The 25,276-nt window shown below is 43.0% G+C and overlaps 1 protein-coding gene across 1 annotated transcript in view; it reads right to left on the bottom strand.

The window, feature by feature from the left end:
- DNAH2 (dynein axonemal heavy chain 2) overlaps positions 1-25,276 on the bottom strand; it is a 2,945,517-nt gene that overhangs the window by 2,854,333 nt on the left and 65,908 nt on the right. Inside the window, exon 2 of the mRNA XM_085638712.1 lies at positions 7,037-7,165. Within this exon, the coding sequence (XP_085494838.1) occupies positions 7,037-7,154 (118 nt within the window). The 5' untranslated portion in view covers positions 7,155-7,165. The remainder of the gene's footprint in view (positions 1-7,036; positions 7,166-25,276) is intronic.

The raw sequence follows: 25,276 nt of genomic DNA, 5'->3' as shown, positions 1-25,276 counted from the left end.
ACATGCACCCGCTTTGGGCCAATTGCGTGCTGTCTTTCTTAGAAAGTCGCATGCAAAGGACAATAGCGGGAGATTTTAAAAAAGCACACACACGAGCGTGTGTTTCAGAGTTTAAAGCCCTTACTAAAAGCCTCGCAGCGCATGCACGCTGGCTCAGGCGAGACCTGAAAAGGGTAAAATGGGTGCGAAATTGTATATATTGGGAACAATATTTGCCAAGAGACGAATTGCTATACATTGGTTGAGCCCTAGGATTCCAACTACCTATGGCTGGGTTTGGGATATGATGGAATGGACTGCAACCGAGGAAACCCTTGTAAGTGAGATGGGATGATAAACTAGTGGAATACCTCAGTGAATAAAGTTGAAAAACCTACAACTAAGTGGGTGGTTACAGGGAATTTTGGGGAAACAGGTCTCAGTCCGAATAACAGGTACTAGAATGGGAGAGGGACCTGGTTGAGAGAGGCTGCATAATTACTCATAGGACTGGGTCGATGTACATAATGACATGCTGTCAGTTTGAATGATTGGCCCTCGCATAGTGTATGGACTGCCCGTATGCATGCTTACTATCAAAATATGCTGTTTGGTTGCTGTCTATGGCTATTATACAAATGAATGGGAACAATATAATAAAGGGAGTGGATGGGAAAAGGACAGGAATGCAGAAACATACAATGAGTACTTGGGGGTGTGGGACTTGCCTATCTGACTGAAGTGGGGTTATTGTTATTGCACTGGTAAACTATTTTTGCTTAGCTTGAAACTGTGCCTTACATAGCATTGTGAATTTATTACAATTGTGCTGCCATGCAATGCTCATACTATTGGAAATAAATCTAATACAAACATTTGAAAAATACTGACAATGTCTCCAGCTCCAACACGGTCAAGTCAATTCATAAAGTAGACACGAAACATGGGCACACATGCCTTTGTAGGTGATAAAATGACTGCACCTTTTTAAAATTCTCCCCCTATAAAAGTTTAATGTGGGGTATCTAATGTGGGGTTTTCAGGCTATGGATTATTTATTCACTAGAATGCGATAGGCGTACAACGTTAGCGAGTCAAAAGAAAACACCATGCCTATTAAGTATAAGGTGTTATATAGTTAAGAGATTCAGCAATTTTCTACACCCAAGAAAATTGAAACATAGTTTGTGACAGATAAGATGGCATTCAAATCAAAATCTATATCTTATATCAGTAACAGGACGCTTGTTCAAGCTCTAATTCAATCATGTAGAAGGCAAGGGTATGATACAACTGTATTTGCGGCTCACTAAATATCACAATCCCAACAGTCCAGGCATTAACCCTTCCTAATACTTCAAATGGTGTCTCTCAAAAGACTCGTCCACCAGTGAGGGATGACATCTGCAAGGAGACAGTCTCATTGGCCAAGCTTTAGCAGTGCAAAACTAGCACTCTGCTATGACAGCGAGTGAACAACCTCACTTTCTTTGGAATGTTCTGGTGGTGGGACTGCAGTATGGTCCCTTCTTATACAACTCTGCATTTCTTGCTTTCAGACCAAAGCAACCCCAAGTGGTCGAGCATACAGTCCTAGCTCAAGTCACCCATGCTTTAATTTGGAGACATATCTTTGACTTTTTCCCAATTCAATAATATTCTATATCTATCACAATCTATCACAGATATGGTTATAGCAATAACATTATGATTATATTCATATATAGATAGATTAATACATCAATAACATAAGATGATGAGTGTATGCTTATGGATTTACTTTCCTAGGATAACATACGTCTGTCACAACCTGTAAATAAGATTATAGCAATTGTATCAATAAATCATTCACTACTGAAATATTGGGGGGTAAATATAAAAAAGAAAACATAATAAAAAAATGTACCGGAATTTACAGCAAAAAAGAAATGCCTGAGTTTGTAAATATTAATGTATGCATGTACATATGGGACTTCATCCAGTACAATTTTATATCTCCCAATTTATTTCCATATGAGTATCATGTGAAAATGTCTATGTATGTATACCTCTTATGTATGGTCATGTATCTACATATTTATACAGTTTCCTCCCACTGCAGAGAAGAAAATAAAATACTAATCTCTCCAAACCTAATCAAATTATTACTATAAAACTAATCCTATTCCTCTTCCAAAATATCCCCTATCCCGACTCACTGACTCATCCCAAACCACATTTACAATCACGAACTCCCAAAAAACTCTTCCTTCCTCTGTCCAGTCTCTATCCTATTCATCCCACTAACAGGCTCTTTGACTCTCCCCAAACCTCTTTTACTACTATGAACTCCCAACTAATCCTTTCTAAACTCTTCCCTCCGCTATCCATCCTCTAGCCTATTCTCCCAACTAACAGACTTGCATGTCTACCACTCCCAATACCAATTTATATTTCCCAGACCAATTCATCACTAATCAACCTTTGGGTTCCGGAAGAATGCTACTCACTGAAAAGCACTTCAGAACCTCTCCAGGCATAGTAAGCGCTATATAAATACAATTACCCACCCCCATTAATTTCCTCGACTGCTGCTTGCTGATCACCTAACACTCTCACATACCAAAGCCATTAGTATATTTTGGTTGCATCACAGGATTCCTTTTCTAATATTTGTTATATAGGAGTTCCTGAAACTTCAGTGAGCACCCCAAACCAACTGTGTAACGTATACATTCAGTCCCATCATCAGCCTCCCTTTCCTTGCTAAAAGCACTGAAACATATGAAGCAGAGCAACTCATCCAACACATTAAGGACAACAACCTTTTTGGTGAATTTCAATCTGGCTTCAATCAAGGCTGCAGCACTGAAACAGCGCTGCTAGAAGTTATCAATGATGCCCTCTGAGTTCTTGCTCCAGGTAGCTCCTGCCTGCTGACGCTGCTTGACCTCTCTGCAGCCTTGGACACTGTAAACCATCACACACTAAAACACAGAATGGGTTTTGAAGGCGCACTTGTCAAATGATTTGAATTATACCTCACAAGCAGATTTCAGATGATCAAAATGAAAACTGTCTCTCACCAAAGGCTGTGGATCATGGCGTCTCTCAAGGCTCCATCCTTGCTCCCACCCTATTCAGTCTCTACATGAAACCTTCAGAAGAACTGCCACAAAAGACTGTGATCCTTTAGAACCTCTATGCTGATGACACAAACTTTACCTCAAGGTGTCCTCCGCACATGACATTTCACTCCTCGCCACCATCCATAACTACATCCCAGAATGGATGACATCTCACCACCTAAAACTAAATCCCTCAAAAACTGAATTCCTTCTTATCTCAAACTCAAATTCCCCACCTCCTGTACAATCTTGGATGGATAATCTGAACATTCTTAACTGCAAACATACCATAGTTGACTGATAAATCTCTAGGAGTCATCCTGGACTAGAGGCTTAACCTCCAATCCGAACTCAACACTATGGGCAAAAAAGCTCGCTACCAATTGCGCATTCTCAGGGGTGTTCAACGTTTCATTCACGAACAAGACCTGAAAAAACATTGTTCAAACTTTGGTACTCTCCAGAACTGAACTACTGTACTTCTCTCCTTGCATGTTTCCCCAAGGTCTACCTTTCTCCTTTAAAATCCATTCTCCATTCGGCTGCACGCTTTGTTCACGGGGCCAAAAGAAACTACCATATCACGCCTATGCTGACAACTCTTGGCTGTCTTCCTACTGAAGCCAGGTCATAATATAAGACTGCTTGTATCACTTATAGAGCCATTCACACTTCCACCCCTTGCTACCTAGCTAACAAACTCAAAATTTCAGGAGGATCCAGACCCTCACATAAAGCCGAAAACCTATTGCTCGAACCTCTGACTTTCAAAAGGGAAGGACTTGTGGCACAATTTTGCTCAGGTAATGAAACTAGAATTTGGAACTCGCTTCCTCCAAACCTTCGTACTACCACCTCTTCCTAAATCTCTTCTCTTCCAAAGACACTCTTATCAAGAATTCTGCTTAACTAGCTCCCCACATCAGGTCATCAAATCCCTTGGCATGACTACGCCTGTTTCATGACACTCAATGGAGAGCTAGCTTGACCTTCCGCTTCAACTATGGAATTTGTATGTATTCAACTGTAATCGCTCCAACTTTCGTTCACAATGTGCAATCTTTAGTGAATTTGTATTTGTAAATATGTAACCATCACCACGAGTAACTATAGTAGGTAATAGTATACGTTTTGTCACCACTACCATGTTACTTGGAATGTCTTATGTAATATACTCCGCTCTGTTGTAAAGTACTCTGACGCCTTTGGGTAAAGTGCGCGCTATATAAAAAACGCATAAATAAATGCGGGTCCTGGAGGGAATCCCTGGTTTTCCACCCAGCCATGACGAGGGACGCCCCAACAGGAGGGCAGCTCCTCCATTAATGAAATGTAGCAGCAGAGGGCCCGTCCTGGCAAGGCACACCGCAGCAGAAAATCCAATTTAACCTGGTTGCCCCGGGGGCCCTTTACTACCGCGCGCAGCAGACGCAGTCATCACTTACATTACAAGGAAATATTCCAGGCAAGGGATCTGGAGACACGAGGACTAATGAGAACAGAGCCCCAACACCGTGGCACCCCGTCCCAGTACTCCATCATTTGAAGCTAATGCTTAAAAAACAATGAGGCACTTAGCTTAAATGTTTCCTTCTCTGAACCGATTAACAGTTGGCAGCCTCTGCGCCATCGGGGCACACTGGGAAAGGGCCAGGGATGCCACAGCCCTGGCCTGAGCAGCCTCAGTGCACCCACAGAAATACCACAGCCCCCAAAATAGTCAAGGGAGGGGCACCTGGCTCTTACAAAGGCGGGGGCGCTGAAACGTCCAAAAAAAACACCTTCAATAAAAACACATTGTTATGGTGCTAAGTCTCCCGAGAGACCTCTTCATTTTCCGGTACTGTAGGGCATGCTTTACTCCAGGCCCTTGCGTCCTTCCCAGATTGCAAACATGGCTTCATAATAACCGCAGACTCAACAAAACATAGGACTCCTTTTCTCCTCTCCTCTTTTGCCCTCCCCTCCTCTCCTCCCCTTCCCTCCTTTCTGATATGCCACCTGTTCTCCCCCTCTCATATCCATTCCAACAGGAACCTAACCCGCTCGGCTCGGGCCCTGAAAAAGGTATGTAACGTTTACTACACAGTCTTTACCACACAGTAGGGTACAACAAGAGTCTTTACCACGCGGGTAAGTACCACAAAGGCCTATTTCCGCCACAAAGAAGGGCCTTACCACGCAGATACGGTTTATCGACACATATTTGTTATGTCACTTTAACAGGAGGTAGGCTAAGGATTTTTTTGGCGGATCAAGGGTGAGTAGGATAGTAAAGGGGATCTAGAGTTCGGGTCGACAGTAGTTAGATGAGGTAAGGGGGTTTTAGGGTTCTGGGGCAGGTAGTAGTAAAGGGAGGTAGGGGAATTTGAAAAAGGAGAGTGGGGTTGATGTTTACCCTCCAAAAAAGAAAGAAAAAAAATGGTGGCTTGGGGAGTAACCGCCTCCCGAAAACAATATAAATATATATAAATGATATATATATATATATAAACATACATATTTATATATAACAAGAATATCAGTCATTACCACAGAATGTGCATGATAAAGTACCACAATGTAACACAACATGCTGTAAAGGTCAACGCTTTGTATAACATGCTTGGTAAAGGCATGCGTAGTAACAACTGATCCTACCCGTAAGATACACACAACTTAATTACCTAAGAAATCTATGGTTTGTGATGTATAAACTATCCATAGGGTTTGTATAATTCTCTATAGTTTTGCAATAAGGCTTTATGTACTTCGAAATAAAGCCTACTTTCATCTGTAAGAGCATTGCTCCTAGCAGATCACGGGTGCCCTGAACCTGCCTCTAGCAGTAAAACCTGCTGAGGGGCTCTATCTTGGTACCACTAAGAACAAGGATTGTGTGTTGTCACTCTGGCCTTGTTCAGCACTGGAACCGTCCTTGGAGTGCTGAGACTGGCAACTAACTCCTGCTGCAGGCCTCCACTAGGAGCTCACAGGAGCACAGAGCAGTTGGGGTCAGTTGATAGGCTGGCCTGTGTTAGGAGAGATTTGAGGGGAGTGGGTGCTAATCACCTTACTGTCCACCTGTTAGGGGGCATGAACAGAAGATAACTGCCCGTGCTTATGTTCCGTGGCCTCGGAATCATAACTGTATGGAGGCAGCTAACAGCACCCAAGACCCTCTTCAGAGGGCGTTAACCACGGTCAACGCTATAAGCAAAGTGCAGTAACAATTAAGTAGTAAATTGAAATATTTCACAAGCTATGAAACCTCTAAAAGGACTACCTGATATTCCAGCGGGGCTGCAAGTGAAATTCAAGGAAAATAGTCTATCAAGTATGTTGGCGCTGTTGTGAGAACCTGAACCAAGCACCTTGAAAGCAGGGAACGGGTGGATCCTTTACCAAGCTGCTACTGATGAACAGGCAGAATTTGACAACCCTTACCTCCAGGGGCTCCAAAGAAGCTAACTCAAGCTGACCAAAGGTAATGCATCCCCACAATCAGGCTTGGTACATGATCACAGAACTCACTTTGAGCAATATCCTCTTACGGGTCTTCTCAGCCTTCCAAGAACACAGCACCTAGACTTATTTGTTCACCTAAAACAAAGCACTACACCAAGAGAGAAGATCAGGTGTTAACTATAAAGGTCTTGGCTATATTATCCTCCTTTCTTATACCATCACCCTATGGACTCTCAGAGTGACATCCATTCCAGAGCCGTCAAGCACCAAGGCTCACAGAAAGGCCCTTGAAGTCCATGCCATGAAATATTCATCCCTAGGCCATCAAGTGCCAAGACTCAGAAAAAGGCCTTTGAAGTCCATGATTTGATATATTAATTTCACCCCAGGACACCCATTACTCATGGAACTACCTTTTTTGCCTGATACAATGTGGTTGGAGTCTCTAGTCTATCCACCCCTCCCCCCCCCACCCCCCTTAGTGCAGAGAAGACATTTCCTACCAGAATCAGTGCTCCTTCTGAATGAGAGTGAGGATTTGGAAGCAATCAGTTCATCGCTGGCCACCTCATTGACAGCCTCTGCTGATGGCGACGACGAGCTGACATCTGCCCTAGACATGGTTCTTTATTCTAGAAAAGGAAACAAAAACAGTGCAGTACGTTATGGATTGGCTAGAGAGGGCGTAAAGCCTTAGCAGTTCAAAGCCGGAGCAAAAAACTACATTTGGGGAACAAAAAAGGGAAGAGAAAGATTTTATCTGGCCTTTAAAGAAGTAGCACGCCAGGAAATCATTGTAGAAACTATGCAGGATTCAATCAAGCACACTGATCTGTAATGCATAGTGTTAGGTGGGATGCTCATGGCTGTTTGTTCATAAAGCCTCCATACATCACGCACACAAATTATGGCTGGGATTAGAAAAGGCAGCATACCTACATAAGTATCAGAGAGCCTAGCAAAGACGATGGCAATGTATTTATCATTCACAAAGTACTGCAGCGACGTTTGAGAGTTTACAAACACACAGGAAATGCAGTCCCTGCTCTTTTCTGAGCACTTTTACCTACACCCACCTACATCGGGGCGACCAGCGCAGGAAATGCACTAAGGACTTCAGTTTTTACAGGAACTGCACAGAAAGAGGTGTCCTATAATCAAAACTAATTATGCAGAGGAACAAGATGGTAGTCTTAACATTTCTAAAACCCCATACTAGTCAAACCTTACAGTGAGGTTAGGAAAATGGGCGGAAATCACCACAGCTGGCGAACCCCACACATATATATTGATATGTTAAACAGGAATTACAAGGGAAAATGTAGAATTCGAAGAACAAAAGGCATATACAAGGACCCTCATTCTGAGATAATTGGAAGCGAAACCATTTTGGTAAATCCACGATGAGTGGATTTCCATGCAGTTACCAAAACTGTGTTTTTAATTGGGATTGCCACATCATGTAAACTTCGCTGCAGAGGAATTAATGCCAGTTATCACCAGAAAGTAGATAACATCTTTGCACCTTTAAATGTGGAACAGGTGAAAATTCTGCTACTGCATGTCATTCCTCAATTAATGGTTAATTCTTCCAATATCAAAAATACAGTTTTTAATTATGCAATTAACCAGAATCGCAGCATTTAGTGAAGGTCACAACACCCTCTAAAGGAGGGTATAAGGTTTAGCTTTGAACAGTTTTCCCTGCCAATCAACATTTTTAACTCCATCTCAATAGGAAACATGTTGGGTCTTTAATTAGAGCCACCTTTCGAGTGCGCTGGTCGCTATTTGGACACAAACGAGAGTCTGCACCTGAATCGATATGACATGCAGTGTCAAAACACCATCATTTTTCCTCCTACAAAGTGCAACTGGTAAATGTTGGTGGAAATTGTGCAGTTAAATAAAGCAATATTTTAATGAGCCTAATCCGAAACTGCACTTTTTAATGTCTGAGGTCGTACTACAGTAGTACTACTACTCAAGAACTACAAAATGCAATTCACTAAACGACGCATCTTCGCCTGTCTCTCCTATCTTTTCTAGAGAGCTCTGTCAAAGTGGCAGGGAGTTCTGCACTTTTAAATCTACGTTTTAGTAGAAATTGTTGGAGGGACAAGGGAGAGGGGCCTAGAGAATGGGGAATACCTACTACAAAATGGGAGGGGGTTATAAAAACTAAGGAGGTCTTTAGGTAGGGACAGGCTACAAAAGAGTAAGCATGTTGCTATTCATAAATAACGCCTCTGAAGTTACTACAGCCTCAAACGTGACAAAACAGTAGTAAGTGTACTCCAGCCCAGCCTTGGTGTAAGTCAGGCATCAATTATGGCCTCTCACAGGCTCTACAACACATTTCCAAAGAACATAATGGAGGCATGGACTTTTTTGTAAACACCACATAAGAAATAATATTAAACACAAGTATTTTGAATTAAAAAAAAAAAAGCATGTGTGGATGTTTCATGTTAAAAAGTATACAGAATTATTAAGTGATTATTTTATGTTAAAATGTAATAACAGGAGGGCGTGGATTGGCCGCGATCGAACATGGCTGCACTGTAGGAGAACTCGGTTTAAGTAGGGAGCTCAGTTTACCCGGTAATCCGTCCTTCATCCGGACCTGACAACTGTTCGGCAATGTAAAGAATAGGGGTGACTGGCGTGATCGCCCTGGGGTGAAATTAGAATTGTGAGCAAAGACAGAGCCCATACAGACTGGTGGTGCGCGGTGGCTACGGTGGGCTGCAGCCTCCAAGACAGGCAGTGTGTTGCAGCCGAGAGGAAAATCGAGATGTCCTTCACCTAAAAGCCCTGGGTGGCGCAGGGGGAATCCGGGAGTCACTTATCCCAACGAATCCGTAGAAGGTCAGAAAGCAGTGGCAGGGGGGAGGGCCTCGCCCGAGAGGATTCGAGCAAACCAGCAGTGGCGGAGAACCGCCTTTGGACCCTCAGGGATGCCATAACAGACACAGAGAGCGCCAAAGAAGAGGCGAGGAAGAAATCCCAGGAGCGCACGGCATGCCTGGTGTGTTTACTTACACCCTAAACAGCCACGGAGTTTAAGGGACTACGGGGAGGTGGGGACCTGCATTAGTCTCTGTCCCTCAACCGGAAAAATAACCAGAGGAGCCGCCCTTCCCCTCCATCTGATGTAAATAAAGCTGAGATCGGAAACCAAATGCTCCAAGCTTAAGCTCTACTTCAGATCAGAGGGGCTAATAAAACGAAACTTCTGGACTTAAAAAGGGGCAATATCCACAGAAGCCACAGTGCCCCTTGAGGGCGGGTTGTTGGTGCTGGCGCTGAAGAAAGTGCAGGAGGCGCAACCTCTAGTAGAGGGGACCAGTTATTCCTCTGGGTTCCCCTTCCCCCACCCACTAAGAGGCAGGGGCAACAGATCAGGCCACTGCCACATCATAACGCATCGGAGCAGCGCTCCTGTGGAAACCCATCAGAGGCCTGGCCCTGAGAAGCTGGGACAGATCAGAAGAGATAGAACTTGCACACGCACAGCGAGAGGGGATAATCAAACCAAAGGGGCCAGGGGCTTGCCAGTCTAACAAAATGGACAACTATGCAGTCCCGAAATCCACCATAACAGTAGAAGGAGAAGCAGTGGTGGAACCCTCATTGGGAGCAATCATGGCAGCAATAGTAGACCTTAAAGTCACGGAAGAACCCAAGATAGATTCGGTGACAACGGAGGTCACCCTGATTGGAGTGGACCTACAGAAACTAACCGAAAACTCACAACGGCAGAGACCCAAATACTCCAACTCAGGTCCACGTCTAAACATCTGGAGGCCCAAGTACAGTCACTGACACAGCAGGCCAGGACAATGGAGGCTAAACTCAAATATCAAGAAGGGAGAGCGAGAAGAAACAACATCCGCGTAATGAGGGTCCCAGAGGAGGCCAAGGGTTAGAGTGTAGACCTCTTCCTGGAAGACTTTATAGTAAACACCCTCAAACCTACAAGATTGTCCAAATTTTTCTCAATTGAGAGGGCGCACTAGGCGCCGATACCCCCACCCAAGCCGGGTGCTCCCCGACGAACAATAATTGCTAAACTCTTCAACTATCGCGACCGGGACGCGATCCTCCAAGCTGCTAGGACTAGAGGCTAGATACGCTTTGAAAATACACAAATCCGCTTCTTTCCAGACCTTACACCACAAGTACAAAAATGGATAAGCTTTGAAGGCGTAAAGCGTGAATTGCGAGAGAAACATAAAATACTTGAGGCTCTTCCCTGCCAGACTCCATATAATATCAGAGAGCGAAACATGGCACTTTACTACACCAGAGGAAGCATTGGAGTGGTTGGAGGGGTGGCATACGGCCTCCCGACGTGGGGGCAAAGGACCAAGGCTCCCAAGAAGTTAATTAAACCGCGACGGGAAGACACAAGCGCAGCAAGGCCACCAGGAAACAGGAGCCTCGCCGGAAACCCAACACAATGATGAGACACAGGGAGCAGAATGGGGTTCTATGTGATAAATGAGAGACAAGATACAACTTGCTGATTTTGTTCATTTATGTTGTAGATAAACCCCTGACGAAGGCTTTATCTTGAAGCCGAAATGCATTGGGATATGTGAGACGCGTAGAAATTGTTAATCACTGCATTTTCGTTACAAAAAAAACGTCGTGATGAATTAAACGAACGTTTAAATGAATTGACAAGAGTGCAACTTTATTGAAAATTACAAACAAATGTTTATTGGTTCAAACAAAGCTAATGATTCATTCGTTCAACCAGTGCCTGGGGGACACACCCTAAACCTAGGGTTTGCTACATTAGGATTTATTTGAGGCACTCACATCAGAGGAGTGACACCCTGGAAGCACGGTTATAATATCAAATCAAAAAGTCAAAAAGTCAACATTAACTGTTAAACTGTTTTAAAAGGAGCTGTGCACGTGCCAAACAAACCTTGTGATAAATCCTACATCTCTGAACTCTGACACGGAGCACGCCAACCACAAACATGGCCTATGAACAAATTACAAATCTAACGGATATACGAGCAGATACATTCGCCTATTCAGAAGATGCAGCGAACAAAATCTACGCACTTATTCAGGAAGATATCACAGAATCGTCATCAACTAGAACAAATGAACAAAACGTACGACAACTACTGTATCTCTCAAGAAAGGCAATTAATCAGAAATTACATGCCAGCACCATGATAAAATACCACAAAGCCCAAAGGATCCCTAGAGGACTTAGGATTCCATTGAAACCATCATTATGCAAGAATAATCAACCATTCAAAGACCGCTGGTTCGCGATACTGAACAAATGTTCATTGGATCTTATCCTATTAATAATAGAAGAACTCTCCAACATTCTGGAAGAATTGACCAAAGAAATAGAAGTGGTAAAAACCGAATTGGAAGCAAATTCAACCATAGAGGATTGGAACAAGATACTTGAAGACATTAATGGTCAATTGTCAAAACACACACAAGAAGTCAACGAAAGAAAAATCCGTAAATACCGAAGAGACACAGTTGATTATAAATTGGGAGAGGTTTACACCTGGGCGGATATATACGCCAAAAGAAGACAGAATAGACCATATAACATCAACACGGATACATCCTCATCTGAAGGAGAGCCCGCAAGCACCACTAGTAAACCTACTGAATCCAATATTCCGACAACATCACACTGTGAAACAGCCTCATCGCCCCCTTTTTTAGGGGTAGGAACCAACGACGAGGAAGACCCAGGAGGGGCAAAAGAAAAAACAAGCGCACCACCGCAAACACGTCAGACGACCTCCAAATCCAACAAACAGAAGAAAGGAGGACAGAGAATGACCTAATCATCAACATCTCGGATTATCAACTAACAGAAATTGAACATAAAGTACTCCAAAAAGGCACATCTTTTGTTCCTACGACAAACACCAACCAATTGGAAATAGAGATCAGCTTTTTTAAACTAATGAGGAAATTACGATTAAAACACTACTTTTCCAACATAGTAGAACCCAGAGAAATCATTCAGGATGATCCCTTGAAAGGATTGAGACCAAGAAGCACTTATTTGGCCCCTATTAGCCACAAAACCCTCGACACATTTGAAGCTCTGGTAAAACAAGACCTACAGAAATTCAATTTCCAAAAACAACGAAGACATAAAAACCTCACCCAGAAAGAATGGGGAGCCTTAACAACTTTGGCCAATAGAACCAACATTACCTACCAGAAAGCAGACAAAGGCGGAGCGTTGGTAATACTTAACACCAACTATTATGAAGAACAAGTGGAACTACACTTATCAGATACTGAAACTTACATGAAACTGGATATCAATCCCACTAATCCAATCAAAGAAACACTTATTCAAATAGTGGATAAAGCAATCCAAAGAGGAACCATCAATGAAAAGGTTAAAAAATACTTAATCCAAACGCATCCAAAAAGTCCAACCATTTATATGGTGCCAAAAATACACAAACATCCGACTCACCCACCTTTTCGACCGATTGTATCCACAAAAAACAGTATTCACGAACCAGTGGGAAAGTACCTTGACAGACATTTACAAGAGAGTGTCACCAAACTACCAACCTACATTAAAGACACCACAGACTTTTTAATAAAATTTCATCAAACAACAAAAGATATAACAACACCAATGATCATGTGCACAGTAGACGTAAAATCTCTCTACACCTCAATACCCCATCAACTTGGCATAGAAGCCACAGAACAAGCATTGTTACGAAGCGACTACGACCTAGACCTACAAATTTTTCTAATGGAACTTCTAATGTTTACACTCCACCACAGCTATTTTAAATGGAAATCTAACTGGTATTTACAAAAGACAGGAACATCGATGGGCAATTGTACTGCCCCAACATATGCCAATATCTTTATGGGCAATTTTGAACAGACATACATACTAGCTGATCCAGAATGGCATAATCATTTGAAAATGTTTGTACGTTTCATAGATGACATCTTTATCTTATGGCAAGGATCTACAACAATTCTTACTAACCTATTGGAACAACTCAATACCATTGATCAAAGATTACAATTCACCTTTGAGATTCAACATCACAAAATAAACTTCTTGGATGTGACGATCATACAAACAGACAAAGGTTTTCAGACTGATCTTTACAGAAAAACCACGGACAAAAATAACACTCTGGCATACAACAGTTTCCACCTCAACGCCTTAAAAAACCATTTACCCTTCACACAAATCCTCAGAGTTAAACGCATTGTATCAGAACCAGACAATATAACAACACGCACTGAGGAAATGTTACAGCGATTCAAAAACAGAGGATATCCCCAAAATATCCTACATCAAGCAGAGGAGAGAAATAATAAGATCAGCAGAAAAATGGCACTACTACCAAGTAAGAGGAACCAACAAGATCGTATGACTGTGGTGTCAAAATACTCAACCATGAGCAAAAGATTTAAGGATACCATCAAAAAGCACTGGCCCATACTCCGTTTAGAACCAGATTTTCACCAAATTTTTGAAAATGAACCTATATTCGCATACACCAGAGCTAAAAACTTGGGAGAAATAATAAAGAACCCAATTCAATCAGATCAACCCGTCCAACACAAAGGCACAATCGCTTGTAAAAATTGCAACAATTGCAATAACATTATACCAGGATCACAGATAACTCACCCAATGAGAGGACACAACATCAAACTGAAAGTAACAGCCACGTGTGATACGACAAACACCATATATGCCTTAAAATGCCCATGTGGGAAGATATATGTAGGACAAACAGAAAGAAAAATAAAAGTACGCTTGAATGAACATAAAAGTAACATCAGAACAAACAATGCTAAATCCACCGTAGCCAGCCACTTCCAAGAAAGTGGTCACAACGTAAGCCAATTGAAATTCATGGTTCTAGAAACAGTTAAAAAAATTGAAGAAAGAGACAACCATAAGACATTGTTAAAACGGGAAAATTATTGGATACGTCTACTAAATTCCATGAAACCGCATGGGATGAATGATCGCATGGAATTCGCATGTTACCTCTGATTTATATTGCTTAATTGATATCACCTTGATAAGTCTATCTTATGCTCGTTTATTATTATGTGTTAACTAAAACCACCATCAGGCATAATGTAGTATTCAACCAGCGCACATGCACTACAAGACCCAGAAACCCTTGCACCATTACCAACCGCCACACTCATAGTCCTATTTTGACTCTTACACTCCGAGGCACACTTAATCACACGCTCATAGAACCCACGTGAAATTTCCAACTTCAACACCGAAACGAAGGGAGAGCGTTTCAGCTACCGACACATACTGAAGGACACCAACCAGAATTAGACCACGCTGACTCACGAGTAAGTACCCAACGAACACATTAATTCGAGTACACATAGTCACCTCCGCACCACGAAGTCCAATAACCACTCGTACTAACCCAAGCAAAGACCCACACAGAGCACGCTAGATTAATGATGAACAGGAGAAACCACAAACCTACGTTATGTAATTGACACATTTTTAGCCAAAATGAACTTATCGTTTTCTTTGTTTGTTAAAGACATATTGAAGGAAAGATACAACTTGCTGATTTTGTTCATTTATGTTGTAGATAAACCCCTGACGAAGGCTTTATCTTGAAGCCGAAATGCATTGGGATATGTGAGACGCGTAGAAATTGTTAATCACTGCATTTTCGTTACAAAAAAAACGTCGTGATGAATTAAACGAACGTTTAAATGAATTGACAAGAGTGCAACTTTATTGAAAATTACAAACAAATGTTTATTGGTTCAAACAAAGCTAATGATTCATTCGTTCAACCAGTGCCTGGGGGACACACCCTAAACCTAGGGTTTGCTACATTAGGATTTATTTGAGGCACTCACATCAGAGGAGTGACACCCTGGAAGCACGGTTATAATATCAAATCAAAAAGTCAAAAAGTCAACATTAACTGTTAAACTGTTTTAAAAGGAGCTGTGCACGTGCCAAACAAACCTTGTGATAAATGAGAGACACCCAAGAGATACCGCATGATGTAGGCAAAGGACCCAAGTTCCGAAATTGTTCCAGATGGGAGCAATGACACTGCAATTAGTGGAGGCTCCAGGGCGGATGTCTAGATGGTAAACCACAGGTCGAATTAAGAATGGGTCTTAGACAAGCTCGATTGCTTATACCTACTTAGAGCGGCTTAGGCAACTCCCACACTAGTGTATTTAGTGTGAACTGTTAATGGGGTGATAAGTAGGGAAGTTATAGACAAGTCAAGTCAGACCACTTTATTCGGCTAACCAAAGCCATAAAAGTACACCACAGTGAACAATTTACATAAAAAGCTGAATAAAAACATATTAATACATTTTAAATTCCTTAAAATATACCACATACAAACAATAAAATAATACCGATAAAAACAAATAAGCAATTATATCTACATATGAAATCAATCAACACTTTAAAATATCTAACACCCTTTCTTCCTATGTCTGACTGCCGCCACCAAAGAATTAGCAACATTAAAAATCTCCCATGGGTTATTTAACAACTGCAGATATAGTAGGGCGGGTCTGACCTGCACAAATCTCTTCCCCTGCATGGTGTCCTGCAAAGAAATATTATCACATGTACAAGGACATAGATCTTTTACCCTGTTCCAGCCCTGTACATCTGCTAAAAGACAATGAATAAGATTAAAATGGAACCTAATTAGAAGAAATCGATGGAAAGGTTTTGTAACAATTAACAAACACGGTTCTATCATTGGGACTGTCTTTAACAGCAAATGGGCTCTCACCATGGGTTTCACAATCTCCAGTGCCTCTCTCTCTACAGACAGCATATTTAAGAATTGGGCTTTAACCCATGCCACATCCTCTTTCACTATCTTTTCCGGAGTAGCAAGGAGTTCCGGTCGCCCCAATTTTCCGAGCATTGACTTGACGTATTGTATCCATTGGATTTTGCCCACGTTATCCAACGCTATGCAGTCCCTAAGGATTTCTCTGTTCAGTCCCAATTCTGTATTAATCCATGTCTTTAGCCAACAAATCACAGCACCCATCCCAATTTGATCTTCAAAAAAGCCCCTGCCCAGCTCTTGGTAAATAGCAAAAGTAGAGGTAGATTTGGGGACCGCCAGGAGATATCTCATAAATTCGTTTTCAACTTGCTGAAGTACCACTGCTGGTTTATATCCCCAAATCGCAGACCCATAAGATGCTATTGCAAAGCTTTTAGAACCATACATTTTGAGCAAGGCTTCAAGAGGCTTCGCTCCCGATCGGTAAGCAAAACCTTGAATGGCAGCTATGGACCTTGACATTACAAGTTTTTTTGCCCTTAACTGGGGAGTCCTAGAGCCTCTTTCATCGAATAACACTCCCAAATAGGGGAAAGAGGAGACCCTTGACAGCTCGACCCCTTCACAATAAAAAGTTTTTGATTTTTTGGGCCTCTGCCCAATTGTCATCGTATGCGATTTGGTTTTATTGACAATAAGGTCCAGGGAGTGCATAAAAGATCCAAAGGAGTCCAAGAGTTTCTGCAGACCAACTGCAGTGCGGGCCAAGAGGACCGCATCATCAGCGTATAGGAGAGCAGGAATAACTCTGTCCCCTATACGTGGAATATCTAGAGTGGCAGTGCTAAGGGAGGTATTTAAGTTATTTATATAAAGTAAAAAAATCAAAGGGGCTAAAATACAACCCTTAACAAACTCCTTTGTCAATTTTAAAGTGCTTAGTGCATCTACCATCTTGTTTGACTCTGACCCTAGCATAAAGATCCTTATGAAGATCTGCAAAAAAATAGACTAAACAGCGGTCCATTCCCATATCCATCAATATTGACCATACCAACCTTTCAGGGAACAAGAGGTGCAATGAGCACTATTGATTTTGTATTTGTGTCCAGTAACTTTCTTCATTATGTTAATAGGCTTGAGGTAATAGCAAGTGCCGTAAGCGATCATAACCCTTTAATGCTATCTTTGAGTGCCCCTGCTAGTAGAAAACATTTGGTTTGGGAGCAACCCATAACATATAATAAAAATCAGGGAGTCACTATGAAGTGGGGGAAAATAAATGCTGAAGGCCTTGAGGTAGAGATTCTGAATGTTTGTAAAACTGAGATCGAATTATGCCTGTCTCCGACGTCTGATCCAGACAAGGTCATTGGGAGTTTTGAAAAATTATGTGGGCACGTGGCTGAGCACCTTAAAAAACCAGTGGGGAAAAAGAATTTAAGGTGTTTTAAATGGTTTGACTCCGCATGCTCTGCCTCACATAAATCCTTAAAAGCGGCCCTTATACAAAAACCAAGAAATAAGGAACTGATAAGATCGACTAGAAGGGCCTATAAAGAGGCCATCACAAAGAGGAAGCAGGAGTTGAAAAATCGTGCCTGGGACGATCTAGAGAAGGCCTCGGAGTTAAAAGATAGTAGGCTCTTCTGGGAAGTAGTAAATCGTCCCTTGTTTAAAAGTGACACCAAAGAAAGTATACTGACGCAGATTACTGGTGAATCTTGGGAAGTTCACTTTGGTAAAATCTTTAATCCCAAAGCATTATTACTTTCGGATTTGTTGGATGATGTAGGGGATTTGGTGGTACCATCTTCAGCTTCGCTTCTTAGCTCTTCACTTACACTGGAAGAGGTTGAAGAAGCTTTGAGGAAAGGCATATCATTAAAAGCCCCGGGCCCTGATGCTGTCCCTTTGGACTTTTTTAAACATAATATTGAAGCTTGGGCACCTTTATTATTGAATGTTTTTAGGGCTGTTGTTCTTGGTCGTATCCCTGTATCGTGGAAGGTGGCAGTGGTGGTGCCGATTTTTAAGAAGGGCGATAGGTGTGACCCCCGATGCTATCGCCCCATATCCTTGATCGATGCATCATGTAAATTATTGGGGAGGGTTATTTTGGCCAGATTAGAAACATGGGCTGACTCTGTTGGTCTAATTGTGAACTCCCAGTATGGATTCAGAAGTGGGAAGGGGACAGTTGAGCAGTGCCTGAATTTGGCGCTAATTATTGGCAAGTACATGAAGGCAAGGAGTTCTGCAATTTACCTTGCCTTCATGGACTTGTCAAGCGCCTTTGACACTGTTTGTAGAAGCAGGCTGTGGCAGATGATGGACGATATGGGCTTCGAAGAACCCCTGGTGACACTTCTCCGCAGACTACACGCAGCAACGTCCGTGGCTATAAGATTCGGACCTGGGGGTGAAACAACTAAACCTATTCCCTCAACTGAGGGGGTGCGTCAAGGCTGCATTTTGGCGCCTTTCTTGTTCCTAGTATACACAAATGGACTAGAGAAGTACTTGTTGGACCACTGTTGTGATTTTCCAAAGGTAAACGGTAGGAGTATTCCTATACTCTCATATGCAGACGATACTGTTTTAATGACCCTCACTGGAAACAGTTTGCAGTCGTGCCTAGATGCCTTTAACACCTTCATGCTGGATCTTGACCTGAAGGTAAATTTTGGAAAATCTTTTGCAATGGTCTGTGGTCCAAAAGGAACAAAACCAAGAAAATTTGTGGTGAATCACTCTACTATTGAAAAGGTGGAAAATTTTAATTACCTTGGAAATCTTTTCAATAGCAAATTAAGTTGGGCCCCTTTAATGAAGGCTCGAGTCCAGAGTGCTACCCGCTCCATAGAAGGTCTTTTTCGCTTCTGTGGTAAGTTGGGTCAAAAACCTGTTGCGCACCTTAAAACTCTTTGCATATCTAAATGTTTATCTGTGGCTACCTACGGGGCAGGAGTATGGGGGATCGAAAACCCCTCAGTGGTACAAGTGATGGAAAATAAATTCCTAAAACGGGTATTATTGATCCCATCGGGTTCATCGAATAGCTTCTGTCATAATGAAATGGGAATGACCAAAGTGACTGACATCATTCGTCTGTCGCCCCTATTATTATGGGGCAAAATATGGTTATCTGACGATTTGCAGCTCTCGAGAGAAATTCTCTCAGACTGCTTGAGCCTGGATAATGCAAACAAAATCCCCTGGTTGTCATACGTCAGTGACATGTTGAATAAGATAGGTTTGGGTCATGTTTATGAAAATCCTGCAAATATCCAGGGAAACATAAAAACCCAAATTAAGTCAAATTACTGGAAATTTTTAGGCTCACCTTGTCTGGGAGGCCCTATTGGCTATGTACCTAAGTTACAGCATCAATTTTATTTAACTTTTACAACTAATGTCCAATGGCGGTTTTACCTCACGAGGTTTAGGCTAAATATCCTTCATTTTCTTTTTGCCTTTCCTAAACAAGGGGGTTGGTGTGAGCAGCTACCCCCTTGTCCCTGTAATGACAGAGTTAGCCAAAGTACTATACATGTTGTCCTGTTTTGCTCCTTATATCAAAATCCAAGGATTAGATTTATTAAGCCTATCCTGAAGGGGCGGCAACCATGCACCTATAAAGAAGGCTATGAATATTTGCTGTCATTATCTTCTGTTGATACTTGCTGTGCCATGTTAAATTTTATACGAGTTGCACTTCAGATTAGGAAACGCTATGGATAATTTAGCTGTAGAACTGTGCTTTGCCATTGGATTTGTATTTATGCTGTATGATGGATTTTTTGAATTGTAATCTTTGTTTTACGGATGGATCACCTTATTGTGTATTATGTTTTTTTTAACTTTGTGCTTTTATGATTCATTGTATGAATCGAATAAAGATTTTTGAACCGAACCGAACCGACCATAACTTTAACCTTTTACTAGGTCAAAAGCTGAAGACAGGTCCATAAAGGCCAGCTGCAGCAAACCTTGTTTCGCCACTGTATATTTCTCTACCAAAAGGTGCAGATTTAAACATTGATCTATGGTACTTCTACCTTTTATAGAGCCATATTGACAATCTGTTAAAATTCCATAGTCAACCAACCAATCAGAAAGATTATTTAAAATAACTCTACCTAAAACCTTCACCACTGAATCAATCAGGGAAATAGGTCTATAGCAACCTGGGTCACCTCTCTACCCCTTTTTAAACACTGGGATAATGGTCGAGAGAGACCAGGATGGCGGAAATCCGTGCTTACTAGCCGTATTTAGAAGACTAGTTATGATTTTTGCCCAGAGCTGTGGCGTTATTTTGTATAAATCGGCCGTCCCCATATCAATTCAGCAGGGTAGCGGGGAGGTGGGTGATGGTTGGTGGATATGGGGTTTCAGTTATAATGTCATTTTTTTAATACTTAGTGCTCAAGAGAAATTAAGGAGGATCAGACACCACGCAGTACACAAGTCCCCAGGGACACAGGAAGCTGTAGAAAACCAGGTGGGGAGGATGGGAGACAGTATTGACCCACACTGTGATGGCCCAAGATAACAGAAGGAGAGATGTAAAAATATGGTCCTGCAATGTAAATGGTCTAAATTGTAGAATCAAGCGGACAGTCATAGTACAATGTATTGAAAGACACGCCCCAGACGTTATCCTGTTACATGAGACACATCTCAGAGGTAACCGATGTAAGGCACTGAATCGCTTTGGCTACATATTGCAGGCACACTCAGGGTACACCACTGGATCGAGGCGGGAAGGAATCCTATGCAAAGCCTCGCTTCCCCTTCAATTGAATGAGGAGTGGACGGACCCACTTGGGAGACACAGTGCGTTAAGTGGCCTCTAGGAGGGGAGACAACTCAATCTCTGCTCTGTGTACGTCCCACCGGGGCTGCAGACACCTGCCCTTAATATGTTGTGGCGCAGACTTCTAGAGCTCCCGGTGTCCGGTATCGGACACTATGGGTGGGTCCACCACTGGGAGGAAAGCGGGCCACCTAAGAGACTTTCTGGTGGCCTTGGGCCTCAGTGATATCTGGAGATGTCAGCACCCCACTGCCAAACAGTACACACACCTATCAGCAGCCAATGGAAGCCTGTCCAGACTAGACTACATACTTACACCGACAGAGGGCCTGGGGGACTTTGCAGAGGCTCCACACGTGGCAAGGGGGGTGTCACCCCACGCACATGTTGAGGTGGCCCCGAGAGGCCCTAGGAGGGACTATGCCCTATCCCCGAGGATAGATCCATGGTCCCTAATGGATAAATAATTATCAGGAGATGTTAGGAAGGGAGTCGACCACTTCTTCACCGAAAACGTGGGTTCAGTGGACTCTAGGGTCAATGTGTGATTGGGGCATCCAGGAAAGAGGCTAAGCTTAAAAGTACAGTTCTAGAGTCCGTGGTATCCAATATAGAAGTTAGTATAGTGATAAAAGGAGAGACGGCACAAGATTTAAAGTATCAGCTCCAAATGCGACAAAAAGAGTTGAGGGACATACAGGAAGACAGTGCCAGGGATGCAAGCATTGGCAACCCAACACAAACTATATGAAGTGGACGACAAGGCCAGCAAACTCCTAGCTTGTCTAGATAAAGGGAGAAAAGGTAATAGATGAGTCCCCGAGATTTTAAATGCAGATGGGCGACACCACCAGACTGGGGAGGAGATAGTGGAAGCATTTGCTACTTACTATGAGGAGCTATATAATCCAGAGACCAATAAAACAGAGGAGGAATGCACAGATTTCCTTCGGGATATACACTTACCGAAGCTTACAACCAAGAATATGGAAATACTAGAGGGAGACCTGAATGTAGAGGAAATCGGAAATGCGTCTCCTTCCTTACAATCGGGAAAAGCAGCAGGCCCAAACAGCCTACTGGTGGAAATTTTTAAATGTAAACTGAGCAAAATCTCGACCCATTTGCTGGCTATGCCAGGGGAGGCAGGAGAGAAGGGTGCCCTGCTCGCGACCAGAGAACAGCACTGATAGTAGTTATCCTCAAGGAAGGGAAACTGCCGACAAGTTGCGGGTCCTACAGGCCAATTTCCCTACTCTACTATGAGGTGAAGTTACTAGCTACGATCTTAACTACATGCCTACATGTACCTGGGGCCTTAGCAAAGCAAATCTCCCAGCAACCAGGCATAGACTGAAGCACCTGCATGCACCTGGTTACTTAACAATGCAGAGCTTCTAACAACCAGACATAAGTGAAAGCATCAGCACGCACCTGGGTACCTAACAATGCAGGCATGCAGGGAAGCACCAGCATGCACCTGGGTACTTAACAATGCAGAGTTCCCCACAACAAATCAAACACCAGCATGCACCTGGGTAACTATCAATGCTGAGCTCCCAAAAACCAGTCAAATATGTTACTTACCTTCGGCAACGCTTTTTCTGGTCGATACAGTATTTGCCTGTAGATTCTTCACCTTTTGAATTACCCCTGTGCCAGCATTCCACAGAAGCTTTATCATAGCTCTCCCACATTGATGAGGATATCACAATAGCACGGCTCCGCTCGCGCCACCGGAGCCATAAGAACACCTTGTCGGCGTGCTGACGTCAGTTCCACCTATTTTTTACATGCCCTCAAGGCGAACGGATGGACCAACAACATAATGCAAGTATATACAGTATACAATATATACACAAATTTACACAGTTTGTGAATGAAAGTAGAAGGAAAACAGAAACAGTTAAAGCCAAGACAATTCCTAGCGACAAGCATCATAGCAATGCAAATGACATAGAAATACGAGAATGTCATGCACAAAAACCCTTTTCGGTATACGTAGTTAGACAACGGGGAGGAGGGTGGGTCAGTGAGTAATCCACAGGCAGATACTGTATCCACCAGAAAAAGCGTTAACGAAGGTAAGTAACTTGTTCTTCTGATGGATACCTCTGCCTGTGGATTTCTCACCTCACCTTTTTAATTGAATCCCCAAGCAGTTCCTCTCCTGGTGGAGGGTGTCCGACCTACCTATACCAAAAAGTCATGCAGCACAGAAATTGCAAAATGGCCGTCCCTCCTCATCTCTGAATCTAAGCAATAATGCTGCATGAAAGTGTGGAGGGAGGCCCATATTGCCGCCTTACATATATCTACCACAGAGACAACTCAAGCAAAAGCTTAAGACAAAGACTTAGCTCTAGTAGAATGAGTTCTAATACCTTCTGGCGGCTCCTTCTTGGCCAAGGCGTAGCATATCTTGATGCACAAGATGATCCACCTGGAATGAGTTCGCTTGTGGACAGCTTTGCCCTTCATTCTTCCCACATAACCAATGAAGAGCTGATCATCCAGCCTCAAGTCCTTGGTTCTGTCCAAGTAGAAGCTGACCACACTTCTAGGGTGCAGGCGGTGAAGTCTCTCCTTGTGGTGAGGGGGAGGATAGAAGGTAGGTAAGGTGATAGACTGCCCTAGATGAAAAGGTGTAACCACCTTATGCAGGAAAAGAGCTCTGGTCTTAAGAATCATGTTGTCTGCATGGATGGTTGTAAAAGGAGGCTTAAAACTAAGAGCCTGGAGCTCACTTACTCTCCTGGCAGAGGTAATAGGAATTAGAAAAACTGTTTTAAATGTGAGAAGCCTCAACGGGCAACTAAGAAGAGGCTCAAAAGGAGAACCCATCAGGAAAGTCAGAACCAAATTTAAGTCCCACTGAGGCATAATAAAGGGACTGGGAGGAAATGTATTAGTGAGGCCCTTAATGAACATCATAACTATGGGAGACTTGAACAACAAAGGCTGGTCTAACAAAGGAAGGCCGATATAGCCGACAAGTAACCCTTAACTGTAGTCACAGCACAACCTTGCTGGACCAAGGAAAGTGAAAAGCTAAGAACATCAAATAAATGGGCCTTTAAGGGATCAATCGACTTCTCTCCACACCACTTCACAAATCTGGTCCATCTACAGGAATAAACAGATTTAGTGGAGTGTCTTCTGGCCGATAAAGTAACATCACCACATCCCGTGGGAGAGAGAAAGAACTCAGGTTGACCCTTTCAATCTCCAGGCAAGAAGGTGTAGACTCTGGAGTTGGGGGTGGTTGCAGCTCATCTCAGAAGAAACACCGAACTTCTCAACCAGGCGTTCCTCCTAGTAGCGACCAAAGAGCCAATCACCCTGGCGACTGAGTCTGCCGTATCCAGACTTGATTGAATCACTTGACGGGCTGCAGCCTGCGTATCAGTCAATACCTCCAGAAAGTGACCTCGTACATCATCAGTCAGCTTAGGAGCCACCTCTTTGGCTCACTGCATCAAAGCGTGGATATATCTTCCTAACAAGCATGTGGCGTTTGTAAATTTTAAGGCCATGCTTTCCGAGGGGAACACCTTTTTGGCTGACTGCTCCAGCTTTTTGGAGTCCCTATCCCTCGGGGCGGTGGGGAAGGATCCTGCCAACTGTTTGGATGAACATGAAGCTTGCACCACTAAGCTCTCTGGAGAAGGGTGAGAGGTTAGAAAAGACAGATCCCCGGATCAGGCTTGTAGTGTCTTGCCACAGCTCTTGAAACTGCCAGGGCAGACAAAGGTTTCTGCCACACTTCCAAACTCGGCTCCGTTAATGCCTCTTTGAATGGAAGCAAAAGCTCAACCACTGAAGGAGAGTGCAAAACATCAGTCTGAATATTAGACCTAACCTCATCTGTGGGCAATTGCAGATCCAAGAGGTCAGCAGCCTTCCTGATGACAGTGTGATAAGGAGCCCCGTCCTGGGAAGGCATTGCCTCAGGGAAAGAAAGCTCACACTCCAGAGAAGGGTCCAAACTACTGGCCTCCTGAAGACCCTCAAAGTCATCCACAGAGTAAAGGATTTCCTCCTCTTCAGCTTGTTCCTGCTGTCCCTGGTACTCCTCTTCTTCCAGCAGTCTC

The sequence above is a fragment of the Triturus cristatus genome, chromosome 12, assembly GCF_964204655.1.
Source record: "Triturus cristatus chromosome 12, aTriCri1.1, whole genome shotgun sequence".
In the NCBI taxonomy this organism is placed as follows: Eukaryota; Metazoa; Chordata; class Amphibia; order Caudata; family Salamandridae; genus Triturus; species Triturus cristatus.
Note: the sequence above shows the minus strand (reverse complement) of the source record. Positions and strands in the feature narration are given on the sequence as shown.